The sequence below is a fragment of the Columba livia genome, chromosome 1, assembly GCF_036013475.1.
Source record: "Columba livia isolate bColLiv1 breed racing homer chromosome 1, bColLiv1.pat.W.v2, whole genome shotgun sequence".
NCBI classification, from domain to species: Eukaryota; Metazoa; Chordata; class Aves; order Columbiformes; family Columbidae; genus Columba; species Columba livia.
Window position 1 is genome coordinate 200,861,359 of NC_088602.1, and position 19,170 is coordinate 200,880,528.

The following is a 19,170-nucleotide window of genomic DNA, read 5'->3' on the forward strand; positions in this document are numbered from 1 at the left end:
AATTCTTGACTATCTTGTAGCAGGATAGGAAAATTTATAGTTCTACAAGACACAAAAAACAGATTTATTTCTGATTTTGAAGGAGAAGTTGACTGAAAATGTAGAAGAGAAATCGTTTGTGTGAAAGATCAAGACCTGATTTTCATTTCAAGGGCAGGAATGTACGACAGCAGTAAATCAAAGATTTACATTTCAAAGATACAAATGCAGAGAACTAGCTTGTTGAGTATTGTGGGAAGATAATCTGAAGAATAAAGGGTTACAAAAAAGCTGTCAATCATGAAGGAGAATACATGAGGAAGACATGAGGAAGATATTTTTTCAATGAGGATGGTAAAATACTGGAGCAGGTTGCCCAGAGTGGTGGTAGATGCCTCATCTCTGGAGACATTCAAGGCCAGACTGGATGGGGCTCTGAGCAACCTGATCCAGTTGAAGATGAACCTGCCCATAGCAGCGGGGTTGGACTAGATGACCTTTGAAGGTCCCTTCTAACTCAAACTATTACATGATTCTATGATTACAAGAAGAAACTGCTTAATGTAACTTAAGATTAAAAATACTTACAAAATCAAACATGGAAAACGGAATTGAAGGATACCTGTAAAAAGCAGCACTATGGGGAAAAGATTCAGAGCAAAGCAAAAACCCAATATAGTTCAATAGTGTAAGGCAGTTTCAAAAAGGCAAGTTATATTCTACAGTGCATGGAAAAAAGTGTTATATAAAATACTCTGTTCTCTTGATACCACCTATGTTTCTCTAACTCTTCAATAGCATATTTTAAGAAAGGTGGAGAGAACTTCTGGTACACAATGGGAGAGAGAATAAAGAAGTAGAAGAATTTAAGATATAGCTAAGGAGAATTTGGCAGAAATCAGTTTGTTTCACTGAAAAGACAAAAAGTTCAATAGCTGGATGAGAGTATCAAAATAAAAATGGTTTCCTAAAATGTAAGAGGAAATGTCCATGAGAACTAATTGTTCTCTATAATGAATGTAAAATGAAAGGGAAAAAAAATCTCTAAGCTTATTTTGCCTTAAGGAATTTTTGGGAAAGCTTTATAAACAGGTAGGTGTTGAAAAAGAAATATGTAAGGAAGCTGTGGAATTAGATATCTTAAATAAAAGGTTACATAAACATGGCCCAGGTATTAAATTGCTCATTGCAGAAAGTCCCATTCCTCCAGTTCTTGAATTACAGAAGAATACAATCAACTCACACTGCATTTCACTGCAATCTCAAATCCATAAGAATGAGCATACAGTTAATAATTGGAAACTCTGAGACAAAACCAACCTTCTGATGTCTAACCTCAACCAGTTATGCCCTGTGTAGCATTTTGTTTGTATAAATAAGTAACAGTCTGACTCTCTTGCTTTCATCCCCAAACAAACGTAATGTTCTTTCTATATTAAAAAATATTCTATTCTTTTTTCCTTGATTAATCATTTTATGCCATCTTCAGCATCAACCTCTACATGATACCCTGAATCAATCACTATTAATGTCCTGGTTTGGAATTGAAGATCTACAAAAATAGAAGTATCAAATAGCCTCCTTCATGCCAAATTTGAAGAAAATAAGCTGCCACTTTGGTTTTATGTAACAGATACTCATGATTTTAATATGACCGATAAGGTCACTTTTCAACAAAGCTATATTAAAACTTCCATTACCTTTCTACAGTTCTCAACACCACCATGTGGATTTTTATCTTGCACATTAGATAAAAATACCATGTGCATACCCAAATGGATTCATGCTCATAATGAAATAGCAGCCTATAGAGAAACTCTGTATCAACACATATATGTGTGTGTGATAGCTGAAACAAAAAGTAGGTGAAACAGGGAGAAGAAATATAGTGGATGTGACTTCCTTATTGAAGCCTTAAAGGAAAAACCTTAGAGGTGATGTTACACATTCTAAAGATAAAGGGGTCAGTGAAAGGTAGTGAGGGAAAGGCTGTGGCAGAGTCCTGTAACCCAACAGCATTCTCAGGACATCGACACATGCGAGTGCCACATCAGTTTAAGAGATGATTGCTGAAAAGACAACATATAGACATTTTTGAAAAATAGTATCCTAAAAAAATCACTGTACTCCAATTTCTACTGGGGGAAATAAGGCTTCACACACCATCATGTAACCGTGGTTCAAAATTTAGTTTTATGGGGAAAAAATGTGCCTAATATAGTAAAGAAAAATTAATTCAATAAATTAATATGATATTACATAGTTTAAATAGCTTATTATTGTGCAACTTGACTATTATTAAACATATATGGATAATGAGTATCACAGAAGGAAGACTGCTGATAAGGAATGTTTAAATTCATTAATGTAGGAGCCTTAATCTCTCTTAGGAACTCAGAAGCTGGGACAGTGGATATGTTGCAATCCCTTCACGAATAAGTGGAGCTAATAAAGTGGGTAAGAAATAGATAATTTGCCTTAAGAATAAGATATATCTCCAGTGAGCAATCTAATAACATAGTTTCCACTTTCACCTGGAAAGAAAAAGGAATTAATTGTGAAATATACAAATAGTGACCCAAGTTTCACCCAAAATATTTTAGCTTTACCACTTATGCATATCACCGTACGTATGATGAATTAAAATTAACAGCTGGAAGATGACACACTCTTAAAACAGAACTGATTAGGGAAGGAGCCAGGGAGCCAATTTAAGCAGCTAGCAGGAGATTTCTTCTACATGGGATTTCCTGGACCATCCCTCCAAGAAAATTCAGAGCACAAGGGGACTATCAGCAGGAATGAGAAATATCTTAATGCCTGGTTGTCTAAAGATCACAGAAGGCTCATGCAGAGGAGGCCTGAGAACCATCTACAGTCCAGAAAGCTTAAAATTTTATCTAGCAAACTATGCCACATGCCATTCAGATATAAACCAGAATTTTGCTGGGGTCAACCTTTAATTTAATTACTGCATGTTATATCCTGTGTCACAAGTCTATCACACATTCAGAAATGCAAGAACTGTTGGGATATGCTTTGACAGCTGTTAAGCTTTATGCAAAGCTGATACTAGTGTTCACAAAGATGCTGTTTCTCGATGAGAAAGATGCCGTTCCTATTTTCAGCTCTATAAGCAAACCCCAGAAAATCATGTTCATTCAGTCTGACACTTGATGAGAATCCCATGGCTTCACCTCAAGTAGAAATGTCACAGGCTTTTCCAGCGGTCGTTTGTAGTCAGGACTAATGTTTTCAGCCTTGTCTGGAATGATTCATACACCATTGACTACATTAACACCATCTTCTTTTTAGTTATACTGACTTGCAGTTGTGCAATAGTGGATTCAAACCAGCAAAGAAAATATTCCCTCCTCTGGTAATGACAGTGGGAGGTAATTTTTTCTGTTTTAGAAGAAAGTTTTGCAAGTGCTTTCTCATAGATACTTCATTTTATTATATCATTCTATTGACATGCTGAATGTGTCCCATTTAGAAGTCACTGTCAGCTCTAAGCTTCCCAGTGGAGTTCGAGCAAACTAGAGCCTTCTCACATAGGACTTCCCACCACTGCAGCAGTTCCATGCCCACCACATACAGGGATTTTTGAATGGAACAGAGTTGTTGGAAAACTCTATATGCCATTTTCTCTCAAATTATATTGTCAGAAAAATCTAGACAAAATGAGGTTGTACTTATCATAGCAGATAACTCTGAGGGAATGGGACATGAGACCCACTTAACAGTTCTCCTCCTATCTGAGGGGTCAGATTCTCTGATCTGAGTTGTCCTGCCTGTGTGGGTCAGGTCAGTTCACCTGATCCACACAAACCTCTGTCATGCCAGGAATCTTCAAACAACTAAAAGTGCATGGGGTATGTTAAAGGTCTTTTCCTACTCACATAAGTTGAGCAATCCTTCAAAACACAGATTTCATGGTGCACAATTTGCCCCAAAGTGCTGTAATTAGTTTTCTATTTTCAACCTGAATTCTAAATTCTTCGGATGAAGAACACTTATTTGGCCTACATTTCAATTAAATTTATATTGCTGTCTTCAGAGAAGCCATCTGTAGTATGAGTGCAAATAAAAGGAACATTCACCACCCTGATTCCAGAAATTTAGTGTGTTTGTGGTATTTAACACATTTAATGTGAGTGCCCCAAATGTCACCGTAAAAGTAAACATGCCATTTTTTAAATATCAAGCACAGCATGGAGTAGCAAGATGTGGCAATAAAATGTAGCTTTATAAAGGGGAAAAGGCACTTAAAGGTGAAACACAACTGTGATTTTCCACTTCAAGAAGGTGAAAACTAAGAATGTTCCTCCTCAAAATTGTTTTACTTCAGTTTTATAATAACCCTCAAATTCATACTTTAAATGAATTGTAAAGACAGAAAGCTATTTTAAATATACCTGTATGCTTTTTCAAACAGATGAAAACCCCAATTTCAGAGGACAGTTTTCCAGCCTCTAGATTCTAGGCTGCTCTTCTAGTAGTTCCTAATTGTTTATTGTATTGTTTCACTTCTTAGCTTGAAGGTTGCACTAAGGGCACTGCAAACAAGTGTACTAAGTCAAGTCATCTGATGAGCCAAACTTATTGAAGCTTCTTTCATGCCAAGGAATTACAGGGTAACTGACATGAAGAAGAAAATACTTTTAGAACTGAAGAAATTTTACATCAGGAAGATGAAAAATTGGATTAATAGATTTGAATGAATGGTCTTTTGTTTGTACGAGGGAAAAAAAGTAAGTTTACAACAGAGTGTATCTAAGATGGGAAGTGACTGTGACATAAAACAAAGACTCATCTTTTATATACTGTATGAAAACACAAAGAAAAATGTTCAAACAAATGCAGAGCAGGCAAGAAAAGACATCAGCTCATACATATTTATACCATGAAATGCTACTATGTCTCTACAAATGATAATTATAAAATTTGTCTTACATTCAATTGGCTACTTGGAAAAAATGAAATTAATAATTAAATTAATAATTAAAATACAAAGACAAAATATCTAGATATATCTCACCATTTAAATGAAGGCAGCCTACTGTGTAATTTAAGAAGGTAACACCATGCAACTATGACTACAAAATTAAAAGTAGCTGAGGTTTTTTTTCATGTTAGAATGTGTCTGTCAATTATGTTATTATGGTCTACTGGATTAAGATTAACATTAAATTACACAAAGATGGAACAGCAGGAGAGTTTACATGTCATCATTCTGGAATCAAGTGTAGTCTTGTAAGGAGACCGTGACCACAAGCATATTTTGTATTAGTCTTAATTTTAAAAACATTAGAATGTAATGAAAGATCGGTGGTGGTGGCGGGGGAGGAAGTGTTATGATTCCTAAAAATGAATTTACTGATTCAATCTCACTAATCTCACTACAAGTTTTTCAACCATAAATTTCCTTGCAATACCACAAAGATTGTTACTGATTGAAAACTGTAAGTAGAAAGAAAATGGATCTTCAAATTATACCTGCAAAAACTTTCTTAGGATTTCTTGTATTTCTAAAGTCATCTTGGAAAAACAAAAAAAGCACAACAGAAAGGGATGGCATTTGGCAACCCAGTACTTTGTCAGACAAGTAACACAATATAAGTGCTTACTAAGATTTAAATATGTAGGTACAGAGAACTTAAATCAAGTGTAGGAAATTTCCCTTGCATTGCACCTGCACTGCATTTAATTATGTAAGAAAATATACTGAAATCATAAGAAATCCATACAGTGATCATTATCACCATTATACATTTGTTGCATACAACAAAACCCCCAAACCCTCATTCACTAGAGGTAACAAGAAAATGAGACTGCATTGTATTATATATAACAGTATATATAAAACAAATCCAATCCTTAGCAGCGTAAGTGTACAGTATTAAAGGATAGAGTAAAATAACCATTTTAAACAAGTATATCTAAATATTCATTTATTATATAATACTTCAGAGAATAAGCAATCATCAGGCATGATGTAAGACCACAAATCTCAGCACTACAAATCTCTTTTGGTGATTTGGACTCGATATTGTACTATATATTGTCCTCCTAACACAGCAAATTAAATCGAAAATAATAAGAAATTAATCATACATCTTCCCCTTTATGCACATATTTCCTTTAGCTGATGGCTTTTGTTATAATAAAAGCCACAAAGTCCACATTTGAGGAGGAATCTCTGCACGTATTTTCAGAATGCAGCCATGTGTGTCACATTGCAAATCGTTATGATTTCACTTCTTCCTTGTAATTGTCAGTTTAAAAAGTACTTTCAGCTCAGACATGAAGATTAACTAAACCCCACCACATCATTCTGTGTGAAACACTACTGTAAAGTAGGCACAAAATGATTATTCAAGGTCACTGAGTGAATCACCGGTCGAGATGGAAATTGTGTCTTGCATTTCTAGTTGTCCTTTCTAATTAAAATATTTGAGGATTGGCAATAAAATACTTCCATAAGCATCCATGGTAATTGTTAAAGTATCTTGGTGAATTGTGATCTAACTTCTAGCTGCTCTTTTTGAAAACAAAACAAGAACACACACAAAAACCAGGTAGAGGTACATCCTCAAGCACTAGAAGAGTAAATTCTCAGTTGTAGTGTGAATCAAGCTCATATTCAGCTTTAATTTAGGAAGTGATTAATCTTCTAAATATAATGATATGCACTGAAGTGTAGCAGTAGACAATTCATAAAGCTGTTTTATTTCACACACACACCTACATTTCTGCATTTTTACATCTATAAGTATGCAAAAGCCAGACCAGAAGTTTTATTAGATCCTAAATTTAAACCCCAAACCAGCACAGCTAATAACCTAATCTAATCTGAACACAACTCATCCAGTCATTCTCATGTCAAGACCATAATTCTGGTTGAACCACAGGTCAGATTTCATCAATAAAAAGCCATCCCACACCTGGCTGAGCCATTCAAAGGTTTAATGACTCTCACTGGGAAAAACATGTGGGTTTGTTCCAGCTCAAATCCATTCAGATTCAGACTCTAACCTTGAGATCTGCTCTTTCCTTTGCCTGATGAACTACATAATCACAGAGAAAATATTCATTTAACTACCCATCTTTCTGCTTGATAATGCAAGGACTACATTAATACAAGAAAAAAGGTCAAGAAAAGGTTTAATTCTTTATGTGTTATGGTATACTCCTGTACTGTTTGACAACAAGTCACAAGGTGTAAAATATTGAATTGATTTTATGGATTTTTTTAAAGTAACATTATAGATTGAGAAACTTTTAAGTGCCCTAAGATTCTATGCTAACACATTTTTTAAAAGTAACTTATACAGATACCAAAAATTATTTCAGTTCCTTATTTAAATGTCCCTGTTGGTACTGTTGTATTTTATGTAGTAAAATCTTTCATATATCACTTACTTTTTTGTCTTCATTATATTTATGGAAAATTTCTTGTGCTCTTTCTTCACCACCATCCGTAAACAGCATAATAATCTTATTGCAGTTAGCTCTAGAAACACTGTGCTGTAGGAGATAAAAAAATAATAATAATAATTAAAAATCTTCAGTTTGTACTTCAAGCTCTAGGGAATCGCAGCTGTTATATTTGGTGGCTTTCATATCAACATGCTTACTACTTTAACACAGTATTAGTAAAACTTCCCAAGTCTTTTAGGATTTCATTCAACAACCCCTTCTGAATTAAAAGCAGAAATAAAATAAAGCAAAAATAGATTTCTGTTCCAGGAGAATTAAAGACGACTCATTCAGATCTGGCCCAACACAGAGAAATGGGGATCTGGTGGTTCCTCTCACCTCTAGCTACACAAAGCAAGCTCTTCAGCTCATCTCCATCACATCAGTCCCACAACGTTCTTCTCCAGATGTTCTATATGAGTACAGTGGGGGCTTCTGAACATTTTCATTCTTCTCTTTTCTCACCCTTACTTTTTTATTATCCTAACTGACTTTGGAAATTTGGGAAGACTGACCCTCTAATGAAATACCGGGTTTTGTTTGTTTTTGGTTCATTTGTTTGGTGGTGGTGGTTGTTGTTGTTGTTTTTGTTATGTTGTTTTGTCGTGTTGTTTTTTTTCCCCTGCTGAACTCCTTCTCTCAGAAACTATCAAGTTCACTGCCCACTTAAATAAGAACTCTCATAATGTAGGCATCCTATAGGTACATCTATAACATGCTACCTTATAAACGTACAAATATTTTTGTATTCACTATTTTCATCACATTTCCTTAAAATAAGCTCCACTTTCCACTTCTTAAATTCTTTCCTGGTTTATAAGTATTATTATTATTTTAATTTTAATGCACTGAAATGAAAAGCTAACCTTTAGAAAAGTATTTTAGAATCAGGTTTACATAATATGTTGCAGCCAAGATATAGCTGCGTAGAGTACAAAGATCTTTTCACCACTGACTTTTCTAATTAGTTTGCAGCTCAGAGGTGAGGAATTGAGCTTGTTCCATTATTTCCATAGAGCAAGCCTGGAACCAAAAGAATTGAGAAGTCGTCCCTCAGACTCCTAATTCAGCAAAGTAACTAGTGAAGCCACTGAGAAAAGCACAGTGGGTTGTACAAAGGAATAAAAATGTTCCACAGCCAGAACAGAGAGATTAATAAGAATTTTGGCTCCTTATGAAAGGAGCCAAAGGCTCCTCCTTTGGCATTCATCTTCTTTCTCCTTATTCCCTAAAAGTTAAGAATCTAATCTAAGCAAGTTGTTCATGAATTTTACAGCCAGCATTCCTTGTCCTCTGTGTTGCATACAAATGGTTCCAGTCAGTCACGTCTCAGTACTTTTGAGCAGCTGGATGTGACAGAGTAAAACCCTTGGAGATTCAGTAAACTAAATTCAAGTTCCCCTTCCCAAAACCCTGAATTTTGTTGTATGAATTTACTATAAAGTCAGGAAAAGAAATAGAGTCATCCTTCTGAAGTACCTACTTCTCCCTTGCTTTAGTCTCTATGAATAGATAGTAATTTTCACCTAGGTGCTCAGGTGAGATTATCCTACTCCCTTCCATTACTTTTCATCCTGCTCTCTGCTCTGATTCCTTGTTCTTCTGTAATAAAGAGAATGAAACACCAAAGGCAGCCCTCAAACCTCAGCCAATAATTGTCAGTATTGCAGCTCCATAGTTCTGTAATGTTCCTAGAAAACTAAAATATAAAAGCTTTATTTGCAATCACTACACTAACAGAAGAATAATTATTCTTCAGATGATCTATATTGCTAGTTCAATATTCAGTGAATAACTATGTATTTAAGCTTTTGAAAAACAAGTCCAAAGATTTTCTTACATGTAACAACACATAAAAACCACTTGAAATCAATACATCCTCTCCAATCTCATCAGCACACTGTGTTTCATTTGGAATTAAATAATTTATGACTTTTTTTTCTTTATTTTTGTGAAATACAAGATAGTGCTTTGGGCTGCAATCTTTTCGATATTAAAAAAGTAATAAGAGTAGAGTTGGATACTTCATAAATAAACTCACTTACATCTACAGTGATTCAATATAAGGGCCAAAATAAAATCAGAGAGAAACCAAAGGCATGGCAAGGAAGGGGACCCAAGCCTGCTCATTTTATAGAACTTTATTCTTTATTTTGAAACAAGAACTATTATAAGCAATGTGAACTTGACCTAGTCTTTGTTTTAACTGACTAAATCAGGATTTTTCAAGTGGCTTAGCATATGCTTAGTATATGCTTATACAATATCAGAAAATTGCAATGTTTTCTCTTTATCTCCTAGTGTTATACTTAACAAAAGGGCATTTACTTCCATTACATTGTTTAGACACTGAAGTCATGTCATGGAAAAAAATTCCAAGATTTTAGCCTTTAAACAACATTGGAAATCTGAACATGAATATGCTCAAATCATATATTTTCCCACCATAAAAAACTTTGCATGCTGTTGAATAAACTTACCAGGTCAGTAGCTCACAAGGGATCAAGAGGAAGGCAGAATTACCTTTTCCTGCCCGCCCCCCCCCCACATTTGCACAATTATGGAGAGATATTGGCTAAGAGAATGAGTATTCTGCAAAGCTGATGCACTAATTCTATCATTTTCTGAGCAGTTTGTCTCAGCAGTCTAAGGATGTCTCTGCCCTCCCATCACAGACTGAAGCAGAATATGTTGCCTATTCAGCAGCTTCCCCAGGACAAAAACTGGCTTAAATCTCAGAAAAATATAACTTGAAATTGAGTCTACCTATTCATGAAACTGAATCTACCTATTCACTTTTACTTCCCTCTCGCACTTGATAAAGGCCTTTTTAAAAAAATTTTCAAACAAGCAAGATGATGCATTTTATACTGTGCCTGAAATTGCTTTTTGTTTTATACAAGTTTCACATTCCTAAAATCAACTCATTAAGTGGCAGGTCAGGATGACTGTATGACTTGACACATTTTTCATTATGAGTCTCATGCTGCTGAAGAAGGAAAAGGTGAACCAAACCAAAGATCAACTATTCCAATTAGAAAAAGATTATTTCAAGATTTCTTATTTTGACAAATCATAGTTATGGTATTGCGGAAAAAAAAAAATAGCTCCTGAATCGATGAAGCTGAAGTATTATTATTTGCAAAGAAACAGCAAGTTAACATAATAATTAATAGAAAAGTACTGCATAAAAAGATAGCATCCAGATTAATAATAACCACTTTAATCAGCATGCTGAAAAAACCTGAAGTGTCTATTTCCATCTTGCAACACATCAGACAGTAAGTTTTTTATGGCACAAGTGAAATATTATTTCGGCATTCAGGAAAATTCTCTAAAATAACTGTCATCCAGAAACAGTACCCACAATATTATTATGGAAGTTTGAGCTGTTCAAAAATACTTCATTTCCATGGAGCTTCAAGCAATTGGACTGTTTGAATTCACAAATATACAACTGGAAACTATCCCAAAGCATATTTTATGCCTGTCTTATTATTGTTTAAGCCTGTATTATATCATCCTATTATGCTGCCTTTTCACCAGAGTCTGGCACTAACTCCATCACGAGCCCTTTGCTCCTTCTGCCAGCTGGATTTGCCAATATCTGGGAACACGACTGTATTCCTATAACTTAGTGCAATCTCTTCATTTTCCTTGATATGCACTTCCACAATGTCCAAACATAATTTACAGGCTTGCAGAGATTTTGTGAGGTTAATCACACCTCTGTCCCCAGTTATGAGAGAGGCAGCCCCACTATGAGATGGGCTTCCAATAGTCCCTCAAACAAGTTCACTTTGTGGTTTCTTCTGTGTTCAGGTCTTACTACTTGTAGACAAAATACATATCTGGTGCAGCACTAAATGTAATACATAATGTCAATCAAATATAAATACGGTAAGGAACAAGCAGCATTTGATAAAATTTCTTGTGTGTTGCTGGTTGCCTCTGCATGAGATGGATGAAGAAAAAGGGAAAATGCCTCCCAGCCTGGTCTGGAAAAATCCCACAGCTTTTAAAATCCTGTTTGCAGTTTTATAAAACTATCAGCAGAGGGCACCCAATCATTTCCACACCAAACCCCTCTGCTCACATACATAGTGATCTGCTGAGACTATACAATTATACTTTCTTTTCCTCCATCAGAATTTAACAGGGTTAGATATTTTTCAACCAGCTTTAACCCTAAGCTGAATACGTTGTGGCAGGAAAGTGCCCTGAAGTCAAGAATCTGGCGGATTAGGGGGAAAATTAAAGATTTGTATACTGAGACACAACATTTTAATAATAATAATAATAATAATAATAATAATAATAATAATAATAATAATAATAATAATAATAATAACAACAACAACAACAACAATAATAAATTTTATATTTATTAAAGTAGACCGTTAACGTCTGTAAATTGGTATAGCTTCATGCACACTAACATGAAAATCAATATGTAGCCTTTATAAAGGTCAAATACAGATTTGTGGGGTTTTTAACAACTACAGAAACTCTTAAAAATTAACTAATAAATCCCCAACATTTATGGTAAATCCGAAACATTACTACTCAGAAAGCTAGTGCTTGGTGCAAATTAGAAAGGACAATACCATTGAAACATGGAAACAATAAATTTAATTTTTGAGGAAATTATTCATTTTATACACGCAAAACAGAAAGGAATTAAAATTCTCTCAGGTGTGTAATATTCCTCTACTAACTAGGTATTTGCTCCCCTCTGTCCTACTCAAGCCATGGTCAATTATTTCTGGCTTGTAATAAGTATGGAATTGTAGGTTAACTAAGCATTAGTAGGAGATACCACGGTAAAATTGAAATAATGACACCGTAACATAAAGCCATTTTAAAGCTACCTGCAGATCAGCCACAGCTATGTGACAACTGACAATCACATGTCAAATGAAAGAAAATAGCTGAATGAAGTAAAAATAATACAGCACATTGAAACTCAAATTTAATCCCGAACCTTAACAACCTGCTGGCAAATCTGTAAAGAAGAAAAATAAAACAAAACAAACAAAACCAAACAAAACAAACAAAAAACAAACGCCGACATATTGTTAGGCTAAATTTGCTTGCTAAATAAGGTATTGCATCGGTTATCACTCAGGTGATGGAAGAGCATACAGCGACATCTGAACATTCATTTCTCCTTCTTCACATTATAGCAGAGAGAGGTGACTTTCATACTTACATTTAGCAGCTGTTCAAAAGCATAGCTAAAGCCTTTCTTGTAATCTGTAATTCCTTTGGCAGAGATTTTATAGACAGCTTCTTTCAGCTTCTTCTTGTTCCTCACATTAGCTTGGACAAGATGATTAAAGCAACTGACGTTCTGAGCATTATTGTTAAACTGTAAAATAAATAGGAACAGTATTAAACCAAGTTAATTTTATTTTCTAAGTACTGAAGTAGTAAAGGAAACATGGGTTTGTGACTGATAAGATAAAGCACATCACACCTGGATTTTCATTTCCACTACACTGAGAATGTCCAGCAGTGTCTGAAGATTTTTAAATTGGGCAATAAACATTGAAAAAACAAACAAACAAAAGTAATTAGTACTTCTGTCATCTGTTGTAGTGGGAAAACTCCTACAAATTTTGTTTCAAGCTCATATAATGAAATGGAACTAAGAATGCAGAGTTAGGAAAATCAAAACAGGGGAAAATACTTATTTATTTTACTGTTAAGAAAAAAATACAGAAAAATATAGGTTATATTATCAGGTGACTTCCATATTGTGGTAGATATATTAGCGTGTTGCTAAACCTGCTACTTTACAATGAAACTTGCAGGTCTTAGTCAATTAGTGCAGGTAGCTTACAGAAAAAAGAATACATTCTTGAGACAAAGGAAGCACACGACATTATAGCTGTAAATAGGAAAATATTGTTATCAATAAAACAAATTTGTGTATTGAGAACACACATATTTGTGCTCTCTTACTGACACATCCATAAATACGACTTCCTGAAAAAATAATTCATACGAGATTCTGACATTATTTAGAAACATACATAAGATTCTTTTTGATGTGTAAAATGTTTATGATCTCTTTAAAATTTGACTCTGTATAAAAATACATACATAGATATATAGGTACATATATCCCAGTAGAAAGTAACACGGAAATGTGTTTCACTTTTCAGCTACCTATCTAATGTCAAAGATGAGAATTCTCTTAAAAAGAAAAAAAATTAAGAAAAAGCTGTAGCATGTCCAATTCTAAGTATAACCTTGCATGAAAGCGCAAATTACTGTACATAATCTGGGTTGAACCATACTTGAACCAAAATGACCTTTTAACTACAACACAGTGATTTTTATTAATGCTACTCTTGACTAATATTGCTAAAGACTATTTTTTAAACTGTGTTATCTATACAGATTTCTTGTGTGAAGTTTGTTGGTTTTGTTTTGTTTTGTTTTCTTGGTCACTAACAAACAGAATGTCAAAAAACTCTGTAAAACTCCATCTCAATAAAGGTACTAAGATCAAGGCCTCCTAATTTATGTTTCAGCTGAAAGCAGATTATTCTGCCTCTTCCTGATTAGGGGTCTTCAGTGAAAGTAAATGTAATTTTATGCTGCCACGCTGGTGCAAAACCTTAAAATTACTTCAAAATCAAGCTTTGTTGGCTTAAGTGTCAATACTTCTAATTAGTTCAGTAGTACTGTGTAGAAGATAAGGTAAATAGGGTCACAGATTTCAATAACTGCTCTGACTTAAATTGATAATATCAAACCAGTTTTAATAATGCATAATAATTCAAATCAAGTTAATAGGATGCTTAGGAGCTACGCAGATTTTCCATGTCCCAGAGTCAGATCCATGCAGATGCAGGTTTCCTGTCCTTAGGACCTGCCAAATATAAACTACCAGTAACTGCTATCAAACATCCACCTTAATCAATGACACTTTTGCTATTGACTTAGTAGGAGCAAACGCATAACAGCAAATACAGTACAGCTTATGGCAGAGGTGACTGACAGGGAAAGGCATCATATCAGTAGAAGCCTTAGCCTAATTTGTTCCAGGACCTTCCTGAAAATAGCCACAGATCTGCAACTGTAGGGTTTTGGGCTGTGAGAAAATTCAGACTCTATTATAAGAGCATTTCCTGTGTTCCATTCTAACTTATATTTTCACATCTAATTTTTTATTCTTGTAAAATGCATATGGCAAAGTGCACCATGAACTAGACACTTGAAAGCATAAAGTTTGCCTGCCTCACTATTGTATCACAAGCCACTCCTTCATGAATGTACAAGAAAACCTACTATTTTGATTCTGAGCATTAGGTAGTATGCAACTAACTTAATAGCTTGTCATCTTGCATTTATTTTTCCAGGGAGCTTACTTTTGCCGATTGCTCATGACTTTATATTGTGTTTTCCTGAATTCACTAAATAATTGTATTGATTCTTGCTAGGCAGGGGTATACACTATGAAAATACCCATATAGGAATCTTCATCTGCCTAATTAATAGGGAGAGATATTACTTTGTCCCAATTTTCTGTCTTTCCTCCCTAGGCAATTTAAATCTGTGGGAGCAATTTATTCTCAAATGACTTTATACAAAGTTTTCTGTCCCCTTTTTGTCAATATGCAGTTCCCAATGCATCACAAGGGGATAACTGTTTCCAAAAACATGAAAAAAGCATCAACAAATGCTTTAACTTTGAAAAATGCAATGTTATATTTGACCAAGTACTCTACAGAAGAGTCAATTGTATAAAATAAGCAACCTTTGTCATATTATTAATTTTTGTAATATTTTATTTAGCAGGGCTTTAATTTTCAAAATACTACAAATATCAGTGTTGTGTATCTAAATTATTTACAGTCACAGAAGTGTGAAAATAGGATGAGATAATGAAGATCGAAAATATTTTCCATCTCTCCCAGTGTCACAATGCAAACTTCACCTTTATTTTAAAGGAATGCATGGAATTGAATTAGGTATAACCAAATTTTCAGCTTGAATATTCCTTTAATGTGTGCCATATTTCCCAGAAAACAATATTTTGGTAGGACCAACCTTCTACTGTCATTAAAATGTAGGAGTCCCAGCTGAACTCTAACATTTCCATTGAGTGATTTTAAAGCCATTTTATAAGAGTTCTTTCCCCAGACTCAAACAAATTATGGTCATTTATTTTTCCATTTCTCCTCGCTATCATGTGGGGATTTTTATTCGCTGTGCTGAAGCAGCATGTTTTGCTGCTTAAGCAAAACCACAAAATGATCATACAACTGTAATCAATTCACTTTGATGCAAAACACTGACACACTCAACGATGCTTCTTATAGTAGTTTCTTACCAAAGTGCCCAATAAATCAACCAATGATTATTAGGTGCATTAACCATGCGGGAGTGAAAACACTATTGTGCTGTAGAATTATTTCAGCTTGCCTTGACCTAATTTTGTAGAGACGATGGGAAAATTACTCAAGGAAAATATTTTAAAAATGCAAGATCTGAAAATGAATTCTAACTGTGGGATGGGATGAGAGCACAGGTCTTGTGCTTGGACAGCAGAAGAACACTCTCTGGTAGGTAGCTCTGCTTGATACAAGCCAATTTAATCTGAAAAAGTAGAGTGAAAACACAGTTCTGCTTCATCACTGACATTATATGCATATTATTTAATGAGTTAGCATAAAAGTAATCATAAGTTAAATCTTATGGTCTGTACATTCTTTGTCGTGGGCTATTGCAAACAGTGGTTTAGGTGTTCATGTGAAAATTTAGCGACAAGTGAAAGTTTCTCCCTAGAATGCCACTAACATTAAACTGCAAATCTAAATTGCTTGCCAGCAGTCCTGCAAATGTATCAGGATATTTATTTCTATGAAGTTCAGGTGTCTAGCATATGGATTGGTAATTATGGATACAAAATTGAAATTTTAAAAATGTACAGAAATACTGGCTCAAACTGCTTAAGCAGTTAATAAGTAAACTGTGCTGCACTTACACGTGATATAAAGTGAACAAAGGGTCAAGGTCAAAATCAACAAAAGCTGATGTAAAATAAAGGAGAGAAATAACACATTTGTAGAATGCAGAGTTATGTCAACCAAAGTCTGCAAATAACATGATTTAATTGATACATGAGCCAGATGTTTTGAAATACATCAGACAACATTAATGTTAACATCAGTCAACAAAGCAGATGAGAAGACTTGTTTTATTATATAAAGGGAGCAGTAGAGGGAACAACTATCCTCCAAAATGAACATTTACCTGTTTGCTAGGAATTGAAGGCAAGTCTGAAGGTTGAAATGTGACTGATAAAAATGTTCAAAGCGGGAAAGAAAATTCAGGGCTACATTTCATTAATTTGAACTCCAGTACAATACTGAAGTAACTGAAGGATTTCAAGTGTAAAGGCTTTCAAATCACCCTAAAACTGGCTTGTTATAACACTTCAATAATTTTGCTCTTTAACTAGTTCACTATATGACAAATACCAGGACTATTCATAACTTTGAGTTAGACAAACTGAGCCAGGTTTCAATTAAACTCATCTGAAATATAATAGCACTAGTGGCATTAATAATTTTTTACACATTAAAATTTCAAAAGCCAAAATGCCTGCAATAAGCCTTTAATGATTACTGGACGTATTACCGGGCTACTAAGAATCATAATAATGATTATTCATGCTCGGATGACTTCTTGAAAAAACAGTTAATATACTCAATCACTTACTATCTGCCTGGAAAAAAGAAGATGCAAAATTTCAAAAACCAGTTGCCACTTCAAAAAGTCCATGTTCTTACAAAATCCAATCCTATCAAGTGTTTAAAGTTGAATTAGTTACAATCCATACTTTATTGAATAAAATATTGTTAATGCCTCTACGTGAAACGTCTCTTGGGTATTAATCAGACTGGAATTTTCCCCTAATTATTGCAGTAAAGATAAACATACTTCACAAAAATACTATTGTGGTAAAACGAAAATAAAATAAGTCAAATTTGTGTACGATGCCATGGGATCAGTGAGTCACTTACTGAACAACAGATGACATTTGGAGGCAAACCATTCAACTGTTAAAATCTAAAGCCATCCTATACAGTATGTCACCACCAGTGACAGCTTCTGCTTTCCAACTATATGTTATAAAAAGCTTATTCATTATCTAAGCCAAAATAAAAGGAGCTTGCAGCAAAATACTTGGAAATCATGGAAAACTGGGCAACCTTAGCTTTTTATTTTAAAATACCATGAATTATTAATATAATTAAATCTGTCTTATAATTATACAGCCAGGTATAGGATCTAGATATATTTTTCCCTAGATAATTTCTCAGTACCCAAATATTTATATTCTTTCATAGCCTCTGCCTTTGGGATCTCCCAGAATGATCCTCTGACCTGAGGAAATGAAAACCTATTCACAGGTTTGGCCAGGAATACCCACACCTGTTACTGGGGCACTAAGCATATCGAAGAGCTTCATTCAGTTGACCTCAAATCACTGAGTATAATCTTTGACCAGATATGGGGCAACTCAATGACTTGAAAGATAAGTTGATCACTTCAACCTAACATGCAACTCTGAAAAAAGGGGTTTAAGACTGCTTGAACCTTGTCACTCTAGGGAAGGTCAGAAACAGAAGCACTAACCTGACAGTCTCATGAGGATTTTGTCTTTATCTTTCTATTCAGAGAAGGATCAACTTGCAAAACCAGTGGAAAATTATACAGAAGTGCAGTGAAATACCTGAACACCAGAGAACTTTGCCCTCCCTTGGGTAGCTGCATTTTGCTGTGGGCTCCTTCAGACACGTGGACCTCTGCAATGCAGTGTCCCAAGAGCTCAACTGATGGACAAGAAAAGGGGTTGTCATTCTGAAACCCTCCTGATTCTAGAATAGCTACTTCTGCATTGCTAAAAGCCTCCTCTTTTCTAGAGTCTCAACCTGGAAATTTTTCTTTAATATTATTAGAACTCTTACTCCAACACCAGGATATTAGAGAATTTAAGGAAAGAGAAAGAGAAATGTTGATTTATTTCTGTTCCCACTCTAAGGCCTCTGTGGATATGATGGCAGATCAAAAAATAAATTACAAGAGGTGCTACAGAGAGGTGTTTTCATTAAGTAGACAGACAGACAGAAAGAAATACTCTCACAGAAAAAGACTGCAAAATGAAGAAAGAAATTATAAGTACTCAGAAGGGGGATATACATGGACTGAAAAAATATTTGAGACAGATAAGTAGAAAGATAAAAGCTATCAAGCAGTCTGGAAAACAACCAAACAAAACAACCAGCCAACAAATATGAAACAGATGAGAAGGAAAACATGTATAATACCTTTCTCACCCCTACAATTGCATTCAGTTTGGTATATCACATGGTGAACAGATGCAAACTGCTCTATCAAGATTTTTTTTTTAGAAATCTGCTTTTTGCAGACATCAATCGACCTCTCCCAGTTGACACGCTTTAGCAAGTAACACATAGCACATAACTCCCAGGGACGTCCACACTTTAGCATCACAGACATTTTCAAACATTACTGAGCAACTCAGCCTCCTTGTGAAATTGCACAGAACTGTTCTTATTTTATTGGTGAGAAAAGCGAAGCAACAGGGAAGAAAACAAGTAAATGTGAGGTAAAGACACGGCCAGAAACTTTAATCTAAATTTCCCTCTACTAGAGCACCAGAAT

At 34.7% G+C, this 19,170-nt stretch overlaps 1 protein-coding gene across 12 annotated transcripts in view; it reads right to left on the minus strand.

Annotated features, from left to right (window-relative positions):
• CACNA2D1 (calcium voltage-gated channel auxiliary subunit alpha2delta 1) overlaps window positions 1-19,170 on the minus strand; it is a 394,769-nt gene that overhangs the window by 70,227 nt on the left and 305,372 nt on the right. For all 12 annotated transcript variants that reach the window (XM_065049199.1, XM_065049200.1, XM_065049198.1 and 9 more), the window contains exons 11-12: window positions 12,674-12,832; window positions 7,405-7,509 (exon numbers count right to left, since the gene is read on the minus strand). In XM_065049199.1, coding sequence (XP_064905271.1) covers window positions 7,405-7,509; window positions 12,674-12,832 — 264 coding nt within the window. The remainder of the gene's footprint in view (window positions 1-7,404; window positions 7,510-12,673; window positions 12,833-19,170) is intronic.